The sequence below is a fragment of the Morus notabilis genome, unplaced genomic scaffold, assembly GCF_000414095.1.
Source record: "Morus notabilis unplaced genomic scaffold, ASM41409v2 Scaffold45, whole genome shotgun sequence".
Taxonomy (NCBI): Eukaryota; Viridiplantae; Streptophyta; class Magnoliopsida; order Rosales; family Moraceae; genus Morus; species Morus notabilis.
This window is the reverse complement of record NW_010366164.1, coordinates 500,820-520,625: the sequence shown is the minus strand read 5'-3', so window position 1 is coordinate 520,625 and position 19,806 is coordinate 500,820. Positions and strand designations below refer to the sequence as shown.

General features: G+C 30.5%; 2 protein-coding genes across 2 annotated transcripts; one reads left to right on the top strand and one right to left on the bottom strand.

The window, feature by feature from the left end:
• Positions 1-4,400: 4,400 nt before the first annotated feature.
• LOC21410067 (zinc finger A20 and AN1 domain-containing stress-associated protein 4) lies at positions 4,401-4,718 on the top strand. Its single transcript, XM_010109560.1, has one exon. It carries the CDS (start codon positions 4,401-4,403, stop codon positions 4,716-4,718), a length of 318 nt encoding a protein of 105 aa, XP_010107862.1.
• Positions 4,719-12,708: 7,990 nt separating this feature from the next.
• Positions 12,709-16,721, bottom strand: LOC21410066 (C2 domain-containing protein At1g63220). The gene is made up of 7 exons (XM_010109559.2): positions 16,594-16,721; positions 16,355-16,459; positions 16,054-16,180; positions 15,835-15,906; positions 13,664-13,709; positions 13,262-13,571; positions 12,709-13,168 (listed from the first exon to the last, which is right to left on the bottom strand). Exons 1-7 carry the CDS (start codon positions 16,634-16,636, stop codon positions 13,131-13,133), a joined length of 741 nt encoding a protein of 246 aa, XP_010107861.1. The 5' UTR covers positions 16,637-16,721; the 3' UTR covers positions 12,709-13,130.
• Between the last annotated feature and the right edge of the window lie 3,085 nt (positions 16,722-19,806).

The following is a 19,806-nucleotide window of genomic DNA, read 5'->3' as shown; positions in this document are numbered from 1 at the left end:
AAAAATAAAATATATTATTAATTTATTAAAAATAAAGTACATATTTATTATATTAAAGTTAACAATAATTATGCTAATATTATAATATTAGGCAAATAAAATAATAAATATATGTTGCATTTATTATTTTTTTAATTTTATTTTTAATTGTGTATTTATAAGTAAAATAAGGGTATAATAGTAAATTAATATTAATATTAGGAATGAGAGTCTCAATCCCAAGGGGGAGCATGGAAGTGTCAATCTCATTTCTCAATCCTAAATTTGAGTGGAGCCCACTAATTTCACTATCATTTCAAGATAAAAAAGAGCAAGTAAACATAAAATTGACTCTGGATTCCTTCTAGAAGTTTGACTTCTACTCTATAAATAAGAGAATGATAGAAAATTGCGCGAGACAATTTTTGACCTAATAAAGTATTATGGCCGAAATTCTCTTAGAGTAAGGGAAGGAAAAAAATTTCTCCAAAAATTCCACATCATGCATGCGTTGGTATTTGTGGAAATTCAAGTATTTATTCAACCCGTTTTGTCTCAGGTGTGTCCACACACACGTCTTTGTAGATTCTAGGAATTGACGTGAAAAACATTGATTTTCTAAACACAAAGCTTTGGAGCAAGGATTGTTCGAGGTCAAAGAACTCAAGTTATCATCCTAATCGGCCTCCGGGTATTATTCGTAATTGAGTTCTTAATAAATGAATTAATGAGATTAATTTATTCGTGCATAAATTAATATAATCTATAGAGTATCTCAAGGGTTTTATGAAAATTTTTGTTATACACGATCCGCCTCCCCCCACGCTTCTACATCCGAATTCGATTCGGAGACCAACATTTTTCTCTTATAAAAAATTTGAATTTCAAACGTCAGAATCAAGAATCATAGTTTGGGTATATGTTCCAAACAGGCCCTAATGAATCTCAACATCATAAGTAAGTTGAAAACTCATAAACCCCTCTAAAACTAAAGCCACCACAACTTTGGGGCTTACACATAGCATCCAACAACTTTAAAACAAATACTCTACGATTGAAAATGCGTTTTAGCAACCAAAACCTTCATAGCGGGACAATCAACCTAAAAGTCTTTTGTTTATAGAGTAATGAGATATCTCAAAAAGTTGAATTTAAATTTTTATAAGAAAAAATATCGTAGTAAAAAATTTGAATTATAATTTGAATTGTAAGACGAATGGGGCTGACTTATTATTTATGATGTGAAAGTCATATATTATAAAATGCATCCCAACTCTCATTGAATACAATTTTATATGGTTTATATGACTAGCAAATAAAAAAAATATTGTATGCTTTATATGACTAGCAAAAAAAGTTTTGTATGTTTATACATTACAACTTGTTGCTTATACGTTCAGTTTGCATTGTATCCAAGATAATAATTTTGCCAAAATTGGCATTACTCTACTCATAATTAATTATGTTTTGTTGGAAGTGCCTGCATGATTTCACACTTTACACCAAAATCTCATTCATACGTTTACTTACACCCAGAATCGGAATGAAAAAGTGTAAAAGTACTAATATACCCTTTAAATCAATTTGATATTTTTAATTTAAAAAATATATTGTGTACTTATTATATTAAAATTAATCATAATTAAAATATTTAGTGTAATAATTGGTACTAAAATAATAAATTTAAATTGTACAACTATTTAAAATATAAAAATAAATTTTAAATAAAATAAATAAAAATATAAAATAGTGTTAAAAAATAAAATATATTATTAATTTATTAAAAATAAAGTACATATTTATTATATTAAAGTTAACAATAATTGTGCTAATATTATAATATTAGGCAAATAAAATAATAAATATATGTTGCATTTATTATTTTTTTAATTTTATTTTTAATTGTGTATTTATAAGTAAAATAAGGGTATAATAGTAAATTAATATTAATATTAGGAATGAGAGTCTCAATCCCAAGGGGGAGCATGGAAGTGCCAATCTCATTTCTCAATCCTAAATTTGAGTGGAGCCCACCAATTTCACTCTCATTTCAAGATAAAAAAGAGCAAATAAACATAAGATTGACTCTCATTCCTCATTCTTCAATCTTGGTAAGTAAACATGCCATAAGTGTTAAATTATCCATTATCGGGGCTATAATCACCATTCATGCATTGACACACGCCCTAAATAGAGCAATCATATACAATATTTACAATGTTTAACGTGGATCAGTAGGCGATTTGCTTCCCAGTTCCAACTAATTATGATTAGAAACGAGTAGGAACAGATAACTCATTGTACGTTTTAACTAATGATTCAGTACTGCTTAATAAAGCAGCTCCTCACCGCTAATACAAGATAAGCTAATTATATTGTTAGTACTAGTACGTTATTGAATGGCGTACTCTCATCACCAAATATCCAATATATGTGATGTTAATACTTTAGAATTTTTAGAATTTTTGTCTCTTTATTTTTGAAATTATTACTACAGATTTCATCGTATTTTTGCATTTATCCTGGATTTTTATAAGATTTTAATTTTTATCTGTTTTACATGTTCCTTATTTTAATATAATATTAACTGATTAATTTTACATATATTTTTTTATTTTATTACAATTTTGACCTAATGCAATCTTCTAACTCGTTTTGATGCCACTGTTTTTCGTCAATGAGAACAGAAGGATGAGAAAGGACAAGCATAGTCCAACAGAGAAAACAGAATTATAATGGAAGAAGAAGGGGCACCATCTCCACGCGCTTCAAGAGCTATTTTACTGCACGTGCCAATACTGATCTTTGTGGGGATCACTGGATCAGTGGGGATTTCAGGTTCAGAATTCCATTTCTGCCCTTGGCCAATGGGGATTTGGGAGATGTTGTGGCACGCGCGTAGAGGGAGAGTGGGAAAAGGAAGACGCTGACTTATGAGTAGATAGTTGGAAGGCGGAAAGTGAAAAATGGTGGCGTATAGAGGGGAGAGGGAGAGAGAGGCTGTAATTTCAGAGAGTGAAGTGAAGGGGGCAGAAGTCGTACGCTTTTTTTCCATGCCTTTGACGTGCACTTAACACCGTCTACAGCCTTACAATGAACGGAGATGGAATTCTCTTGTACGTCTGACTAATCTAGTAACGGTAAATTAAATTATATTAATTATTAAAAGATTATTCATTTCACCAACTTGAGTTTAGAATTTAAATTTTAATACAATAAATTTTTTTTAAAAATAATTACATTTAATTTTTTTATTACAGTAAAAAATTATCACATAAAATTATATCACAACTCAAATTAAAAATTTAAATTAACGAACAAAATAAACCCTAACGTTGTGTATTTTTCACGTGATTTTATATAAATTTAAGAGTAAACTACATAAATAATTCCTAAACTCTTTAATAATTAATAATGTAATCCTTAATCTTTTTTTTTTAAAACGATCCTCAATTTTTTTAAAATGTGACAGTTTAATTATTTTTATTTAATTTTATTAAATTTTTAACAAAATTAGTATTGTATAAAATATGTAATATTATTAAAAGATGAGATTTATGAGTATAATTTTTGAGTTAAATTTAAATTATAATTTAAGTTAAAATTATAATTTAAATAAAATTAAATAAAATTAAAATTTAAAAGAACGTAAATTTAAATAAAGTGTCCGTTTGGTAAAATAACTGGCTCTCCTCTCTCTTTCTCTCTCTCTCATCTATCTGCTATCTCCCCCTCTCTCTCCCTCTCTGTTTTTTTTTTTTCACAACTTGTTTGACAAAATGGCTCGTAATTTGTTGCTGATGCTGCTTGGTTCTGAGAGAGGCTTCTCTGAAGCTAATTGGTTTGCATGGACGCTTGCTGCTGAAGTATATTACTTGTTTGAACAAGAGTCTGAGGTTGCAAAATTTGCGCCTGAACTTGACTCGACGGTAGAGTTTGATTAACCATATTGTCTCGGTTGCTGAGCAATATCATTCAGCTGTTGTTGTGGCTGTATGATAGATCCTAGAGGGTTCAACGAGGATGATTTCGAGAGTTGATCAGCGGTAGTGCTTGCTGAGGTAGCCTCGGGGAACCAAATTGTAAGTTGTTAGCCTGAGGTATTTGAGGTGTCGGCAAGCCAAACTGCCGAGAAAGATCAGCTCCAGGAAGATTTTTAAGAACTGAACCCGAAAAGGAATGCATGTAGTTTGGCTGAATGGAGTTGGCTAGCCCAGGGTTCTGTTGCATGCTCATCCACTACACCAGCTTAGTCCAGGAAAGTTGAGGGAAAATTAACGGATTCTGTTGCGATTTGTTGCTTAGATCTCTTATAATCGGTCAATTTGTGCAGATCGGAGACTAGTATTTATCGGAATTTTGAGTTTTCGGAAGAAAGCTAGACCTAGACCTAGATCGAGTTCGGAAATCAGAGATTGGATATGGCGGAAGAGCACAAATGCCAAGCGCCGGAGGGACACCGCCTATGCGCCAACAACTGCGGCTTTTTCGGAAGTCCGGCCACCATGAATCTCTGCTCCAAATGCTACAGAGATTTCTGCCTCAAGGAGCAACAACAGGCCTCGATCAAATCCACCGTCGAAAACTCTCTCTCCGCATCTTCTTCTTCCGCTTCCTCTTCCTCTCCTTCTCTCTCCTCTTCCTTGAAAATGGCGATCGAGCCTCTTTCTCTCTCTTCTCCTCCGCCGCCGCCGGGGGCGATTTTACCTCGGAGCGCACAGGACGGCATCGTGTCGTAGCCAATTCGGTGCTTGGTATGCCGGAAACAGGTCGGGTTAACAGGTTTCAAGTGCAGCCCCAGAGAAGACGACAACACCCACGACGGCCGCGTGGTAGGCCGCCGGGGTCGAAGAACAAGCCGAAGCCGCCGATAGTGATAGCAAAGGAGATCAGAAACCCTTTTTCTTTTTTTTGGTGGGGGTGGAAAGGTTCAAAATTCGACGCCCAACAGGACGAGAGCAAAGAATGGGCAATTTTTTTCTCTCTAAAAAAATTGAATAACATAAGGGTAATTTTGGGCACGTTCTTTTGTTCAAAAAACTCAAAAAAAAAAAACAACTCAAATTTTAATTTTATTTAAATTTACATTCTTTTAAATTTTAATTTTATTTAACTTCACTCAACTTTATTCAAGTTATAATTTTAATTTAAGTTATAACTTAAATTCAACTCAAAAATTACACTCAAATTACACTTCAAAAAAATAATCTCTTATCTTTCAGCTAAAACATGACACTTAATATCTTATGTATGTGTACTTCTTTTTCCACTATTTAGGAAACCCAAGGACTGAAATAGAATTTCCAATCCTAGCAGAAAAAGGTGGGAAACAGATACTCAATTTAAAGTGAACAAAATTTCGTACTCAATCTCATAAATACATATAAAATTACGTGAAACTGTTACTTTTTAGACAGTATCTAACAGAAATAATTATATTATACAATTTTAAATAATTTAAAATTCTCGTCTAAAAAAAATTTGGGAATCAAATTGTAATCTTTTAAAAAATTTAGAGATCATTCGTACAATGTATCTTAAATTTAACAGAAAAAAATTTAATTTATTAAAATATTAACGTATCAAAAAATATATAGTATAATAAAATGTCATGCCACCACCAGTCTCCTCCTCTTATTGCTGCCACTTATTTTTGTTCCACAAATGGAGTCGTTGGACAAGAAAATCTACCGATAAATAAGTAGAAAATCTAAAACGTACTATTTGAGTTTAAGCTAATTCTCATGTTTGTCTCTACATGTGCATTTATGATGACGAAAGTTATTTTGTTCGGCTGTAAAAATTTTGATTTTATTTGTTAGATTAGTTTTTTAATAATATACTATGAAATATGAGCAGTTTTGTATTGATTCGTTATGATATGTATAAAATTGATTGTTAAAAAAATAATCTAATAGTTAAAATTAATTATTTTTTCATATGGAGACAAATGTATGTCTTATAATAAAGATTTTCAAAAAAATATACTCTATATTTTAGAAAAATTTATCTTATAGGACTAAAAAAATAAATTATCAGTAGTTCTTTACTTTTTAAAAGTTAAATCTGTATCAAAAATTATCCGTTCTGCATATAGTTTTAATTTGATGTGATTTTGACCAAATCTAACGGTCAGAAACTAAAACTGCTAGGAATGTTTACCGAAAAAACTCCCTATTTGTAGACTACCCCAAAAGTATCTTAAAGGTTTTTAAAATTGCAGAAAAATACAGAACTCTTACAAGCGATAGGAACTACTATTTTAACCATTGGATTAACTTTTCAACACTCTAATTTATTAGTGTTAAAATTAAAAATTTACAATACACAATATAAAATTACTCCTGCTCACAAGTCAGACAGTTAAAAAATTATTTTAATAGCTAAAACAATACTTCCTACAATACAATAGAGTAAAATAACAGTCCTTACTATAAAAGTTCTAAAAATAATAACCCTTTCATTGGTCCAAAGTTTTTGAAATAGTGGAACCATTTTCATTAATTACTATGTAAATATTATTTTAACAATTAATTACTTAATATTTTAAAATATAAAACTAAATAAAATTAAGAAAAAAAAATGAATCATCCTGTTCAAATGACCGTAAAAGACGATGATGGGCGTGAGATCATGTATAGAGTGGGACCAATATGACCTTTCAAGTTTTAGATTTTTTTTTAAAGTTCTTTTATTGAAATTTTTACTTTTTCATAAATTGAATTTCTTAGTTATTAGTACTTAAGATAATGTTTAAATATTTGATTATTAAGGGCATTTATGTCTCTTCAGCAATTTGACTAGTTAATGGGATAGATTTTATTTTATTTCATTTCATTTCTTAAAAACTTAAGGGATATTTTGGGATAGTTTAAAAACTTGAGGAGTACCTAGAGACAAATGAGGAAATTAGCTAAAACTCAAAGGAAATATATAAGCTTTGTGGATTTATCTCAAAGAAAAAAACCTCTTACATGTGACAGCAATTAGACATATAAATAAAGATCGTCAGACCCGATTTGTGTAGGCCGAAGGAAAACACGGCTTGACCCGACAAAGAACATATGGTTGAACTCGACCACATAGCTAACATGTCATGTATGGGTTAGACCATATGTTGTATATGTATTTTATCACTTCTCAACTTTTTTTTTTTTTTTTTTTTTTTTTTTTTTTTTTCCCCCCCCCTTTTTTTTTTTTTTTTTTTTTTTTTTTGCCCCCTCTAAAAAAGGTATGCAGCGACATGTGAGTTAGAAAATAGGCTTGAACCGACCCATATCCTTATGCATGTCGGGTTGATCTGAATATTGGGCTGCCTCGTTTGGTTTGTCTCGTATTTACAGTTCTAACATTAATTTACATTGAGGCACACAAATATTAAGATCAATTTTATTTAATTCATGATCATTTTATTGGTGTTCTTAGTAAAGTGGTGATAGCGAGGAGTAAAGACAACCCAAAAAAATTTTGTTGCTCAGATACAAATTTTCAGATTATTTTTATTTATGAGAGTTTCTCTAGTAGCGTTTTTCTAATAATAAAATCTAATTCTGACGTTAGATCTTATTAAAATTACATTAAGTTAAAAAAATATGTAAAATATATAATTTTTAATATAAATCTAATAACTGAAAATATAAAATTTTCAGTAATTTATTTTTCGAGGCTTGTAAGAGAAACTCCATTTACTTTATTCACGGATCATGATCATTCTTTTTGTGGTACTAGTAGAGTGGTAGTAAGTGACAGCCAGCGAGATTAAAGGTGATCCAGAAAATTAACAAAATATAATAAAAAAGAAAACCAAGAATTGGTAGTTGCTACAGTTTATTAACAGTTTATGATAGTGTCTTATCATAAACAAAAAGAGTTAATTATTGTGCCAATGTATTATGAGCTTATAACGACATCCTAACCACAAACAACAAAACATCTAACATGACCTAATTTAGCTGTCTTTATTAGTCTTGTTCATCGCCATGTAGCCCCACACCTCTTACCCCAATTTCTTTCCTAACGAATTGTTCAATCTTCAAAATAACCAAATCAACTTTTTCAAATTGACCCCCCAATGTGTATCTTCCTCTACTCAATGACACTTAAGCTATGTGTTTTGTGGGATCCCTGAGTGGGTAAAAAAGTCAATCATTTTTGTGGGCCCCGGTGTTGGAAGATTTTGTACCGAATTTGGCAAAAGAGGTCACTAGCTACCTATACTCAACAAGTCTTTTTTTTTTTTTTTTTTTTTTTTTAAATTTAACAAACTCAAAAAAAGTTTTTTTTTTTTTTTTTTTTTTTTTTTTTTTTTTTTTTTTTTAAGTTAACAAATCAATTTTTATGTTAATTGTCACATGCGAATATTTTATTTTAGTTGTAAACTATTTTTGGGATCCAGTATCTAATATACATTATACAGATTCAAGGTTCATTTGTAATTATTTCTTCCTCTTGTAGTCTTTGTTTTTTTTTTTTTTTTTTTTTTTTTTTTTTTTTGCCTCCTGCACATACATAAAAGCAGAGTTTGAATGATTCAAAGCCCATAATTAAGAGGAGACTTTAGTGGTAGAGTATGAAAATACCCTATTGATAGGGATACAATTTTGAATCGTCGCATCACACTTGAATCATATCTGTTTTTGTTTTTGTTTTTTGTTTTTTGTTTTTTTTTTAAGAAAGTACGATGGTTGAAGGAAATCTGATCAAATTTCAAAGCTTCAAAATTGTGCTCCAGCAGATTAGTATTTTGTATCCTGTAGGCTAAGAGAGAATTATCTTAACGAATAGTAATATATATCCTTATAGTTGTTTATAGGTGAGTCATACTCATGTCCTTCTTCATAAATGAATTAAGTTGTTGACGATTGAAAAGAAAAAGTCTTCTTATTACTCATGTCAACAATGATATATGAAGGTGGAAAACAAAAGGCTTTTCAAAGCTCTCCTCAGAACCAAGCACCCAACTTTTCTGTAGACGAGGATTGTGTTTGATTGTGTAGTAGTAATGCTATTCTCAGTGGGTGAGTGCGGTGCTTTAAGGATTCAGAAACATGAAGCACTTGAGAGGTGTCTTCTGTCATCCACTACTAGCTACATCACCAGAAATCCTTTTCAAATTTGCAAATAATTATACGAGTCCTTCTAGGGTAACACTTTTTACAATTATTGTCATGTTTCTAACTATTATATTTTATCAAAATCACATTAAAATAAAAAATATATAAAATAAATAATTTTTAATACATATTTGTAGACTGAAAAACATAAATATACCGTAGTGTATGTTTACAATCCTACCATAAAAATCTCTTAATAGCTCATATATATACATAGTTTAAGTCCGACACCCGTACAATAATTTTTTTTTATTTTTATATATTTTCATGTAACATCTTTTCTACATGTGTAACATTTAAAATTCACATGTAACATCTTTTTTTATATATTGGACAACATTTTTTGAATGTTACACTCACCAATGAACATGAAAAAAATTACATTTATTGAATTGGTTCAGCTACTGACTTAAGATAATTCTTATATTTATATATAGATGCGTGTATATATATGTGACACTTAATAATTATATATGTTGGACTATATTTTTTAAATGTTACATCCAATTAAATTAGAGACAATTTATATATGTATATATATTTATATATATATATATATTTATATGATTTTGAGTACATGTCAAAAGCAAAGAAAGAAACGGTTTCCAACTCGGCGAAGTGTCAAGCTTAACTTGACCCTTTTTGACTCACCCAAACTAGGCAACCACTCTTTTCAAAAGGCCATGTGAACAAAAAAAAAAAAAAAAAGAATAGGGGTGATAATGGAAAGACCACTTGATTACTGATTAGCTACTAGCTAGTACTACAACCAAAGTGACATGATCAAGTGCTATAGGGAAAACCCAATTTAGAAGATGTTTGGTACCTAGATTCGTTCTTTAATTTAAATTATAGTTCGTAGTTTGTTACAGTATTTTTCTTATAAAAAATACATGTAAATTAAAAATAATTCTAATTATATGATTCTAATCCATGAACTAAACGTCTCCTTAATTTTTTTTCCTAAATAATAATTGTGACAATTTTAAAAAATATTTTAAAACTCAATTCACTTTCTTCTTGGATAGTCATTCTTGGGACACCAAACCAAGTTGAAGAAATGTGAAAATGATCCCACCATGTTTTCTTGACACTCATCATCACCTTCATCATATATATATATAACTTTAGAAAAAAAATATAAATTCTCATTTGGATTGAAAACATCTAGTACTACTGAGATGCATGCATGCATGCAATGCAATGCAATCAAAGCAAAGTACTAAAAATTGTTAACTGGTTAACAAGTGAAAAAAATTCACCCCTCTAAAAGCAAGCAGAAAACAGAAATATATCATGATCAATAATGTTTCCCCAAAATCAGTAAAATCGCCAAGTGGGAAAAAAAAAAAAGATTTTGTGATAACCAAAAGGATGCATCGTACGATATATATGTAAAGCAAGTAGAGAAAAAGCGACGAGAGAAGTGTTGCATATGTGATATATAATACCCTACAAGCCTGAAGCTTTCTTGACATGTACCCCTAGTTAATATTGTTGGAATTGGAGCCCCTAAGATAGAACGTTTTGTTTTGTTTGTAATGAATTTATAATCAGTGCGTTTGAAACTCATTTTAAAATGATTTTATTTTTTGTATGAAAATAAAAATGAAATGTTTTTAATCTTAGACAGAAATTATTTTTAAAAATATATTTGATAATTTTATTAAGTGATTATTTTCAATATAAAAAAAACTTATTAATGTCTCTCTCTTTAATTGAGAGAGGAAAAAACGAAAATAAAAATAAAAAACAACTAAAAGTCATTTTTTTTCATTTCTTCTTCATTTTACATTAAATCAAAAAATTATTTTTATTTTTATTTTTTATTTTTATTGCGCCAAAAAATGTTTTAAAAATATTTTTATTTTTTCTTAAAAAACATAAAAAATAAAAACAGAATCAATTTTAAACGCAACCAATATATTTCTTCTTTTACATTCTTGTCTTATATAAGATTTCAGAGTAAAACAATACAAATTTTCCATTGTTAATTGGATGTGGTTTTGCAGGTTGGCTTGCTGCTGCAGTCACAATCATAGCATTTTTGGGAAAATCCCCGCATAAGCAGAGCCAATAAAATCACTCCATTCTATAACGCATTGAAAAGTTATTTTTATTCTGATTGGGGTTGAAGTATTTCAAAGTTAACCCCAACAGTCAGCCTGAAAGCAGAGGATAAAATTCTGACACCGTTAGTAGCTTATACAAACATAATGATGGGTTTTCTTTGGCTAACATGAGTTAACATGAGTCTTCTCATGTTTTATGAATCGGTGGTATATTTACCTAATCAAACAGTAACGGAGAAAGAGAGAGAGAAGGATCATATATTCATATGTAGTAGATTGTACATCCATTAGAATTTAGATTTGGAGGGAGAGAAACCAATCTACTTTTTGCTAAAAGTCTCTTAAAAAGATGATACAATCCAAGGGAAGTGAGATTACCATACCGTCATTTAGCCCCCAAATGGCTTTCGACAATGGATTAAGAGAATATGCCAAGTCAAAGTAGCTAGTAACTATACAAACAATCACAACAAAAGCAACTACGATACTCTCGGTTATTTTGTGAAATGGTAAGACTATCTGTTCTTCTCGATAATAGCTTATTTTATACGAGACGAGGAATAATGATTGTTGAATTATCTCAGCAAGTTTGTTGCCCCCTAAAGACAATTCAAATTCACGATTCTTTGCTATCTCAGGCCAAGGGAGATGATTAAAGACTTAAATCTTGTTCATTTCACCGATTCAAGTTTTCTGTTTTTAATTTTTACAATTAAATATCACATTTAATTTTTTTTGTTACAGTTACTTTGCTATCTCAGGCCAAGAGAGATGGTTAAAGATAAGCCACGTTCATTTTACCGATTCGAGTTTTCAATTACAATTTTACTACAATTAAAAGCTCTTACAAAAAGTCATATCTAATTTTTTATTACAGTTAAAAGCTCTCACATAAAATTACATCTTAACTCGAATTAAAAATTCAAATCAACGAACTGAATGAGATTTATTTTATTAAAAACTCTTAAAAAATATCACATCTCAATTTAAATTAAAAATTTAAATACGCGAAGTGAACCAACGAGACTTTAGTTTGGTGTCACTTGTTCATGATGCAGTGGAGAGAGAATAGATCTACAATCTTCTGCAGGCCATTATTATTAGCTTACCATAAGAAAAAGCAAAAAATTCCGCATGTACCTTTGTTGAAAAGATTGTGGCACTCATGAAATGACAAGATACTCCGATGCAGAGACCATATTTATATGCAGATTCACTTGTCTTAAAGTCTAAAATGAACAAAATATTGTCCTTACTGGTACACGTAAAAAGTTAATAGTACCTATTTTCCTCGATTTTATTTTCCATAATATTCCAGAGATATATATAACTGTGCAGGATAGATTCCAAGACATGAGAATAATTACTGCACAGGTATCAAATCCAAATTATGGTCCAAGTTTGATGCGACTATTCCCATGTGAAATCCATCATAGCTTTTAACGTTGCAGAAATTTACTATTGCATAGTAATCAAGCAATGCCTCGGCAAAATAACAGCAAAAAGAAAAAAAATCAGAAGCCCACATGAAACATCATCATATAAATGCAAATTCTTGTGTACCAGGTTTGAGTTCTGACGTTTTCAGAGTGAAGCCAAAACCAGTATTGACATTTCAAGCAATCCATTTCTTTACATTTCAAACATTACAAAACCAAGTCAGAATGATGGATTAAGATGCGACAAAAGTATTATGATACGCTTAGAACATAGGAATTAAAAAGAAAAAAGGAAAAAAAGCTATATAAAATATTATCTATCCTCAAAAGGAGAAAGGAAAGAACAATAAAAATAACAGGCTTGCGGAGGAAGAACTCCTTCAAACAGAATCTATCAACAGTTAAATGTCAAGAACTTAGCATGTTGCACAACTATCCTCGTTTGCCAAAAATCCTATACATGATTTGGCTAACCTTGGAAATTATCTATTATCACTTGATAAGCTTGGACACGACCAGGATGTATCTCAGTATGGCGGTGGAGGATAGAGTCCAGGAAAAGGACCTAATTCAACAGAGCAAAGTAAAGACATGGTATAAGTAACTGGCTAGAGATAACATAATTGCAACAATGAATATGTGATGGAAAGCAAATTACCTGGAGGATAATAAGGAGAGGCTTGCGGAGGAGGCGGATACGGAGATGCAGGATAAGCTGACGTAGGCGGATATGGTGGGGGAGGATAGGCAGCTGGCTGGGGAGGAGGGTATGAAGATGGTGGATACCCTCCTGAATTAGATGGGTACGAAGGATACGGAGATGGAGCTGGGTAGCCTGTGTGTTGCGGGTAAGGAGCTGTAGAGACTGGTGGAGGCGTAGAGTACAAGGAGGTTTGTGGTGCAGGTGGTGTTACATACGGTGGTGTTACATACGGTGGCGCTGATGGAGCATGGCTTTTTGCGGATTTCTGTAGCAAGAACATAGTAATTCAGATTAAAATTTATAGGGGCCAACTTTAGTAAATAATAACTATATAGCACTCGTAAAGATATAGCTTACATTGGCATTGGGATAATGCAATATGAGTCGTACTTCTCCAGCATATCTACAAGGAAAGAAGTCTAAATCAAAACCAGTCTAAAAACATCTTACCCAACATAAGGCCTAAAGGAAAGTATATAATCCCAATTCCCAGCATTCTCAAAGAATTGAAAAACCTAAAGCAACATCCAGTCCTTCGACAGAAACGATCCACATATAAAGGTCCCCTCTATAGGGAACAAAGGGATTTTGATTTTGATTGGTGAATGCCAAAGATACACATTAAGATGTTGTTTGGTAGGAAAAAGAGGAGGGAATGAATTTTGTGTTGCGTTTCAAGTCCTTCAAAGCACCTCATATTAATCTCTCCCAATATGGAGGGATTAGAAGAATAAATCCATACCAAAGACAATAAAAGAAAGGTCATCCCCCTTCTCTCTATTTGCGTCACTTAGGTTCTAAATATATTTAACTTTCTTTCCTCTTTATTTTCTTTCCCTCCAACCAAACACATCCCAAGAGCTTGTTTAACATGAGGAGAAGTCGAAAGAGGGATAAGGGTGAGCGGATTGGTGAAAGGATTTTGGGACCCATGGTTGTTTGGTAGGAGATAAAAGAGAAGGGAATGGATTGGATGATGTATTTAAAATCCTTCAAAGAGCCCAATTTTAATCTTTCTCGATATGAAGGAAATAGATAAGGGAACCCATACCAAACACAATAAGAAAAAGGTCCTCCCCTTCCTCTCTCTTTTCCTTACCTAGAGTAAATACCTTTATTTTCTTCCTATTTTCTTTCCCTATTACCAACCACAGAACACGACCTTCCATTTAAAATTCAACCAAGGAAAGCAAAAATAACTAAACTTGGCTAAAGAACAATGGAAAATCACCTCCTTAACATTTTCGGCAATAATACGTGATTAGAAGCTCATTGGTACATGGCCATAATAGAAGAGGGGCCTTCATTGTGCCATGTGTGTGGGTCATCATGGTTTTTCACTCTGACCCTTTAAGGTGTGCACTTTATCTTTCTTTTCTTTTTCTTAAATTGAGGAGAGATGGTGAATGAAGCTTACCAATGCAATCATCTCTAAATAAACTTGGATTGCTTTAAATCTCACTATTACAAAGTTAAAAGAAATCCACTCTTGCAAAGTCAATTGCAATAGTACAACACTAAGATGTATATAAACTTTTGTGAAAGTAAGGGCTTGTTCCGTTGCATTTTTGAGTTATGGTAATTTGAGTGTAGATCTTGAGTTGAATTTGAGTTATAACTTGGGTTGAAGTTGTAACTTGAGTTTGTATTTAGTTGTGTACATTTGAGTTATAGTTTGAGATGAGAATCTTTTTTAGTTTGTGTTTAGGTAGGTCAAAACTTGAGTTTGTATTTAAATAGTATTTTAATAAAAACTCAATGATGATGGAAAATATTAATATGATATATGGGTGGAGTTTTATTCGTCTCTTCGTTGTGAACGCATAAAAAAAATAATCATCTCAATCGGAATTAAAACGAAAAAGTTATAGCGTTTTTAAACATAGAAAAAATAATGTTCATTAACTTGAGTTTGAGTTTAAGAACTTGAGTTGAAGGGAAAACTTGAACTTAGATTTTAACCCCGAACTCAAGTTAAAATTCAAGTTAAAACTCAAGTTCAAAGTCAAATTCTACAAAAGAACATGAACTTAAATAAAATTGTAAATTGAGTTCAAACTTTTTTTGAGTTTAGGTGCAAACAAACAAGCTCTAAAAGTAAGCAGGATTCCATGTGGCATGGAGAAGAACTTATATTATACACGTGGTAAAAGTAATCTACTTGTCAATATCCTCTTGAAACAGTAACTTATATCCAAGTGAGAGAACTAGAAACATTACTTTTCAGCCAAAAAAGGGAACTAGAAACATAAAATCGGGAAGTAAACAAGAGCAGGGATTAAACTTTTAGCACCAAAAAAAGAACTGGGTATTTTTTTGATCTTCTTATCCAGGACTTCCTATCCTTCTTGCTTTGTACTTAATCATTCTTTCTGTCTTAATGAAGTTTTGTAGCTTTTCTCCGTCCCCCCCCCCCCCCCCCCCCCAAAAAAAAAAAGCATTGCACACCCAAAAAGTTCAGGACACACTAATTACCTCAAGAATATTTTCTCTACGGTATTTGAACAGTTTGAATTAACTGTAATTACCTGCCAGTTTTAGTCTGAAGCGTCCAAGGACTATCATCATAACCCTGTGAAAGAACCTTATAAAGTTGAACCCTGAAACATAAATACAACACAAATTAAATACAGCAAAACTTGATAATTGAAAAAAAAAATTCCCAAAAGGGTGTCTGAAAAAATTGCAATAAAAGAATCATCCCCAAAAAAAAAAAAAAAAAAGCCAAAAGGTTGAAATTTTATTACTTTCCACTCCCAATGAAGTCATCGTTAGTGATTGTATTCCTGTTCCAAACTACAACATTCAACTCCCTAAGGCCCTCAATCAGTGTGAACACGAACTTCTCTTGGAATGTGGGGTTTCTACCACCATCTGCATACAATACCAATCAAATTTCTCAACTTGGGTATAAATACTTTTCAAGTATATCCAAAATTTCTCAATAAAAGAAGTAAAATAAACACAATTTCAGATCTGACCAAATAGATATCTATTGTAGAGCAAAAAAAAAAAAAAAAAGATTAAGGCCAAGAAATGGAGAGAAACCAGTGCATGTTCTTGTACGAAATTTGGTGCTGGCGTATTCAAGACAAACGTACGGATCCTGGCGTGAGAACCATTCTGTGTCCTTCAACTTGTTACACGCGACAACTAAAAACGAAAAAAAAAGAAATTAAAGGAAATAGAGAAGCAGAGAGAGGATAGAAGTTTGAAAAGGAAGAAGAAAGGTTTTGCGAGGAATTTGATGAAATTAAAGAAAGAGGAGAAGAGGATGAATAGTATACCAGTGACCTCAAGAAGGAATCCTTGGATACCAGAAACCGACATTGGAGAAGAAAATCACAATTGTACAAGTCTATGCTAAGGATTGACTTTTTTTTTTTTTGTTTCGCGTTAAAAGGCTTTGTGCTTTTTTGTGTGCCCAAAAAAAAAAGACTAGAATATATATATATATATATGCGCTGTTAACCGTGTTACGCGTATATATTTTCGTTCATCGAATTTAAAATTTAAGTTTTATTACAGTTAAAAATTTTTAGAAATAGTAATATCTAATTTTTTTATTATAATAAAAAATTCTCATATAAAATCACATCTTAACTCAAATTATAAATTCGAATCAATAAAGTGAACGGTCCTTCATTTTCCTTAATGACGAAATTGACTCTTTTTTTCATTTTATTAAAATTTAACTATTTTATATATTTATTTAATTTAATATAATTTTAAATAAATTTAAAAATTAAAAAATGAGATTATTAATAAAGTAAAAAACCAAAAATACTCTTTTTTTTCTTTAAAAAAAAGATTTTATTTTTAGGTCATTTTCTGGTGCACCCCTTTTCTAGACTACCGGTGGTTCAAGTTAAACACAAGTTTGACTTTATTTTTATTGAGTGTTTTTTAATTTAATTTAAATTAAGATGTGATTTTATTTAAAATTTTTTATTATAATAAAAAAATAAAGTAACTATTTTTAAAAAAAATTTATCGTAAAAAACAGGCATCTCTCGGTTTTAGACTGCTAGGGATGGAACCGCAACCCAAAAATCAGCTTTTCCTTGCCTAGAGATTGATGGAGTTCCATCGGCGTCCATCACGATGTCATCGCCGGCAAGACAACAAAGATATAATATATATATATATATATATATTGTGAATCGGCAACTCCAAAATCTAATGGGCAAGACAATGAGCAATCTCTATTAGCAAATCTGGAAATCCAATGAGCAATCCTAATGGTCTTGCCTTTTTTTTTTGGCTGGGATAAAAAAAATTATGGGTCTTAGTTAATTTCTCAAAGTGATTCTTTATCAATCATTTATTGAATTTAATTTTTCTAATTACTTTTCAAGCCTCAATAATGGGTGAGCGGAGAAGAAACGCAAGTTTTCTTCGGCAATGGAGAATAGGGAAGAATTCAAGCAAAAAAGTGGAGATCAGGGAAGGGAAGAAAGGAGATGCGAGAATAAACGGTGTGAAAGTAAATAAAAAAAAAAAAGAGAGAGAAAAGTAAAAGTGGGGCCTACAAAAAGCTGGTACGTGCGTCAACATCTATCCGAATTCCTCGCATACACTGAAAATGATATTACGTGTGCATCATTCAAATCCAACCAAAGCGTTTTAATCGAACGGTTGCTATTTTCGTGTCCTATCGGTAGTCTTTAAAAGGGGTGCACTAGAAGAGGTCGTGTGTGTTTAGAATCGTTTTTAAAAATAATTTTACGTATTCTGAAAAATAAAAAATAAAAAATAAAAACAAAATAATGTTTATTTAATAAATATTTTAAAAATAAAAACGAAAATAATGAGAATAATTTTTATAAATAAATTAAAAAACGGTTGAAAGTTATTTTTACTTTTTTATTTTTATTTTTTAATGCTAATCAATAATATTATAATATATTAATTAATAAACACGATTTTATTTTTTTATTATACTCAAAATAATTTTTTAAATAATTAATCAAACGTAATTTCGTAACCGGTCTCAAAATAATTATCGACACAATTTTATTTTTACTTTTTATGAAAAATAAAATCATTTTAAAATTAATTTTAAACGCACATTTTATTTTTTTAAGGGACCTTTAAGGGAGTTTTTAACGTTTTAACATAAGAGCTTTTCATTATATATATACGTGCTTTCATAAAACTATTAGTCACAGTTCTATATTATTTGTGTTAAATAACGCATATGATATAAGCCTGAATACTATGAGGTTCCACTTTAAAAAAAAAAATGATTAATGAGTGTTGTTGAATTATACACTCCCACTAGAATTTTGAGGGGTTTATTTCATTTTTTGAATTATATAAAATCATTCAAAACACCTCATAATATAATTTAATAAAGTCCTTTAAAATGAATAGCTTGAGGATATTCATAAAACTATAATAAGTGTCACCTTATATAATTTATGAGGTAAAATGAATTATATAAAATCATTCAAAACACCTCATAATATAATTTGATAAAGTCCCTTAAAATGAATAGCTTGGGGATATTCATAAAACTATGATAAGTGTCATTTTATATAATTTGAGGTAAAATGAATTATTTTCTTAAGTTTGAGGAGATGTTGCGTTAGGATATACAGTTTAGAGGGCGTTTATAAAATTAATAAAAAATAATTTTCCATTAAAAAAAAAAGAGAAAAGCACTGTTGAATTTGTTGTATGCGATTCCCTCAGTTTCCACTTTCCTGCAATCTTTGTGCTAGTTTGAATTAGGGAGACCATTATTACTGGTTTTTTTTTTTTTTTTTTTTTTTAAAGAAAAAGGGAAATTACTCTGCCCTTTCGATTTAATTCAACTTAGGAATCACGAGTTTACATTTATGCGACCGCATATGACATTACGTTGACCCAGTCTAATTGGAAAAGGACCAAATCGAGTACTTACATTGTATTCTTTCCGTGTTAGAAGTGTCTTATGTTTTTTATAATATAAAAATAATAATTGGACGTTTTTAAAAATGTCTTTTTAATATTTTAAAATTAATTTTTAAGACGTAAAATGACTTTAGTATCTTTTTACTTAATTATCAAAAACTAATAAATTTAAAAAAAAATCGTGAATTTTTTATTTTGTTGTTTTCTTTTAAATATTTTAATGTTTTAAAAAATTTTATTTTTTTAAATATTAATTTTTATTTAATTTACAAGAAGGGTAGTTCAGACTTTACATGTTTTAAAAATCAGCTTTAGAGTATCAAACAAAAGTTTATAAAATCATCGAGGTATTGCTTTAATATTATAAAAAATATAAGACACTAAGAGCATGTTTCGCTGTAATATAAATTAACAAAGTGATTTTATCCGTTTTTTTAAGGGTACTTTCGTTTCAACAACCACAAAATAAATAAATAAAAGTATATTAATTAAATGAATCAGTAGTTAATTGTTATCTCCAAATCTCCATAAAAATGCCAATATATCTTCACGTAATCCTTTAAATGACTGAACCAGTGAACCTCCAAATAGTTTGACATTGA

Coding starts and splice junctions, on each gene's coding strand:
- LOC21410067 (XM_010109560.1), top strand. CDS start 4,401: ATGGCGGAAGAGCACAAATGCCAAGCGCCGGAGGGACACCGCCTATGC.
- LOC21410066 (XM_010109559.2), bottom strand. CDS start 16,636: ATGTCGGTTTCTGGTATCCAAGGATTCCTTCTTGAGGTCACTG. Junction 16,460..16,593: donor ATTCCTTCTTGAGGTCACTG/GTATACTATTCA, acceptor TTTCGTTTTTAG/TTGTCGCGTGTAACAAGTTG. Junction 13,710..15,834: donor CTTCAGACTAAAACTGGCAG/GTAATTACAGTT, acceptor CTTTCCTTGTAG/ATATGCTGGAGAAGTACGAC.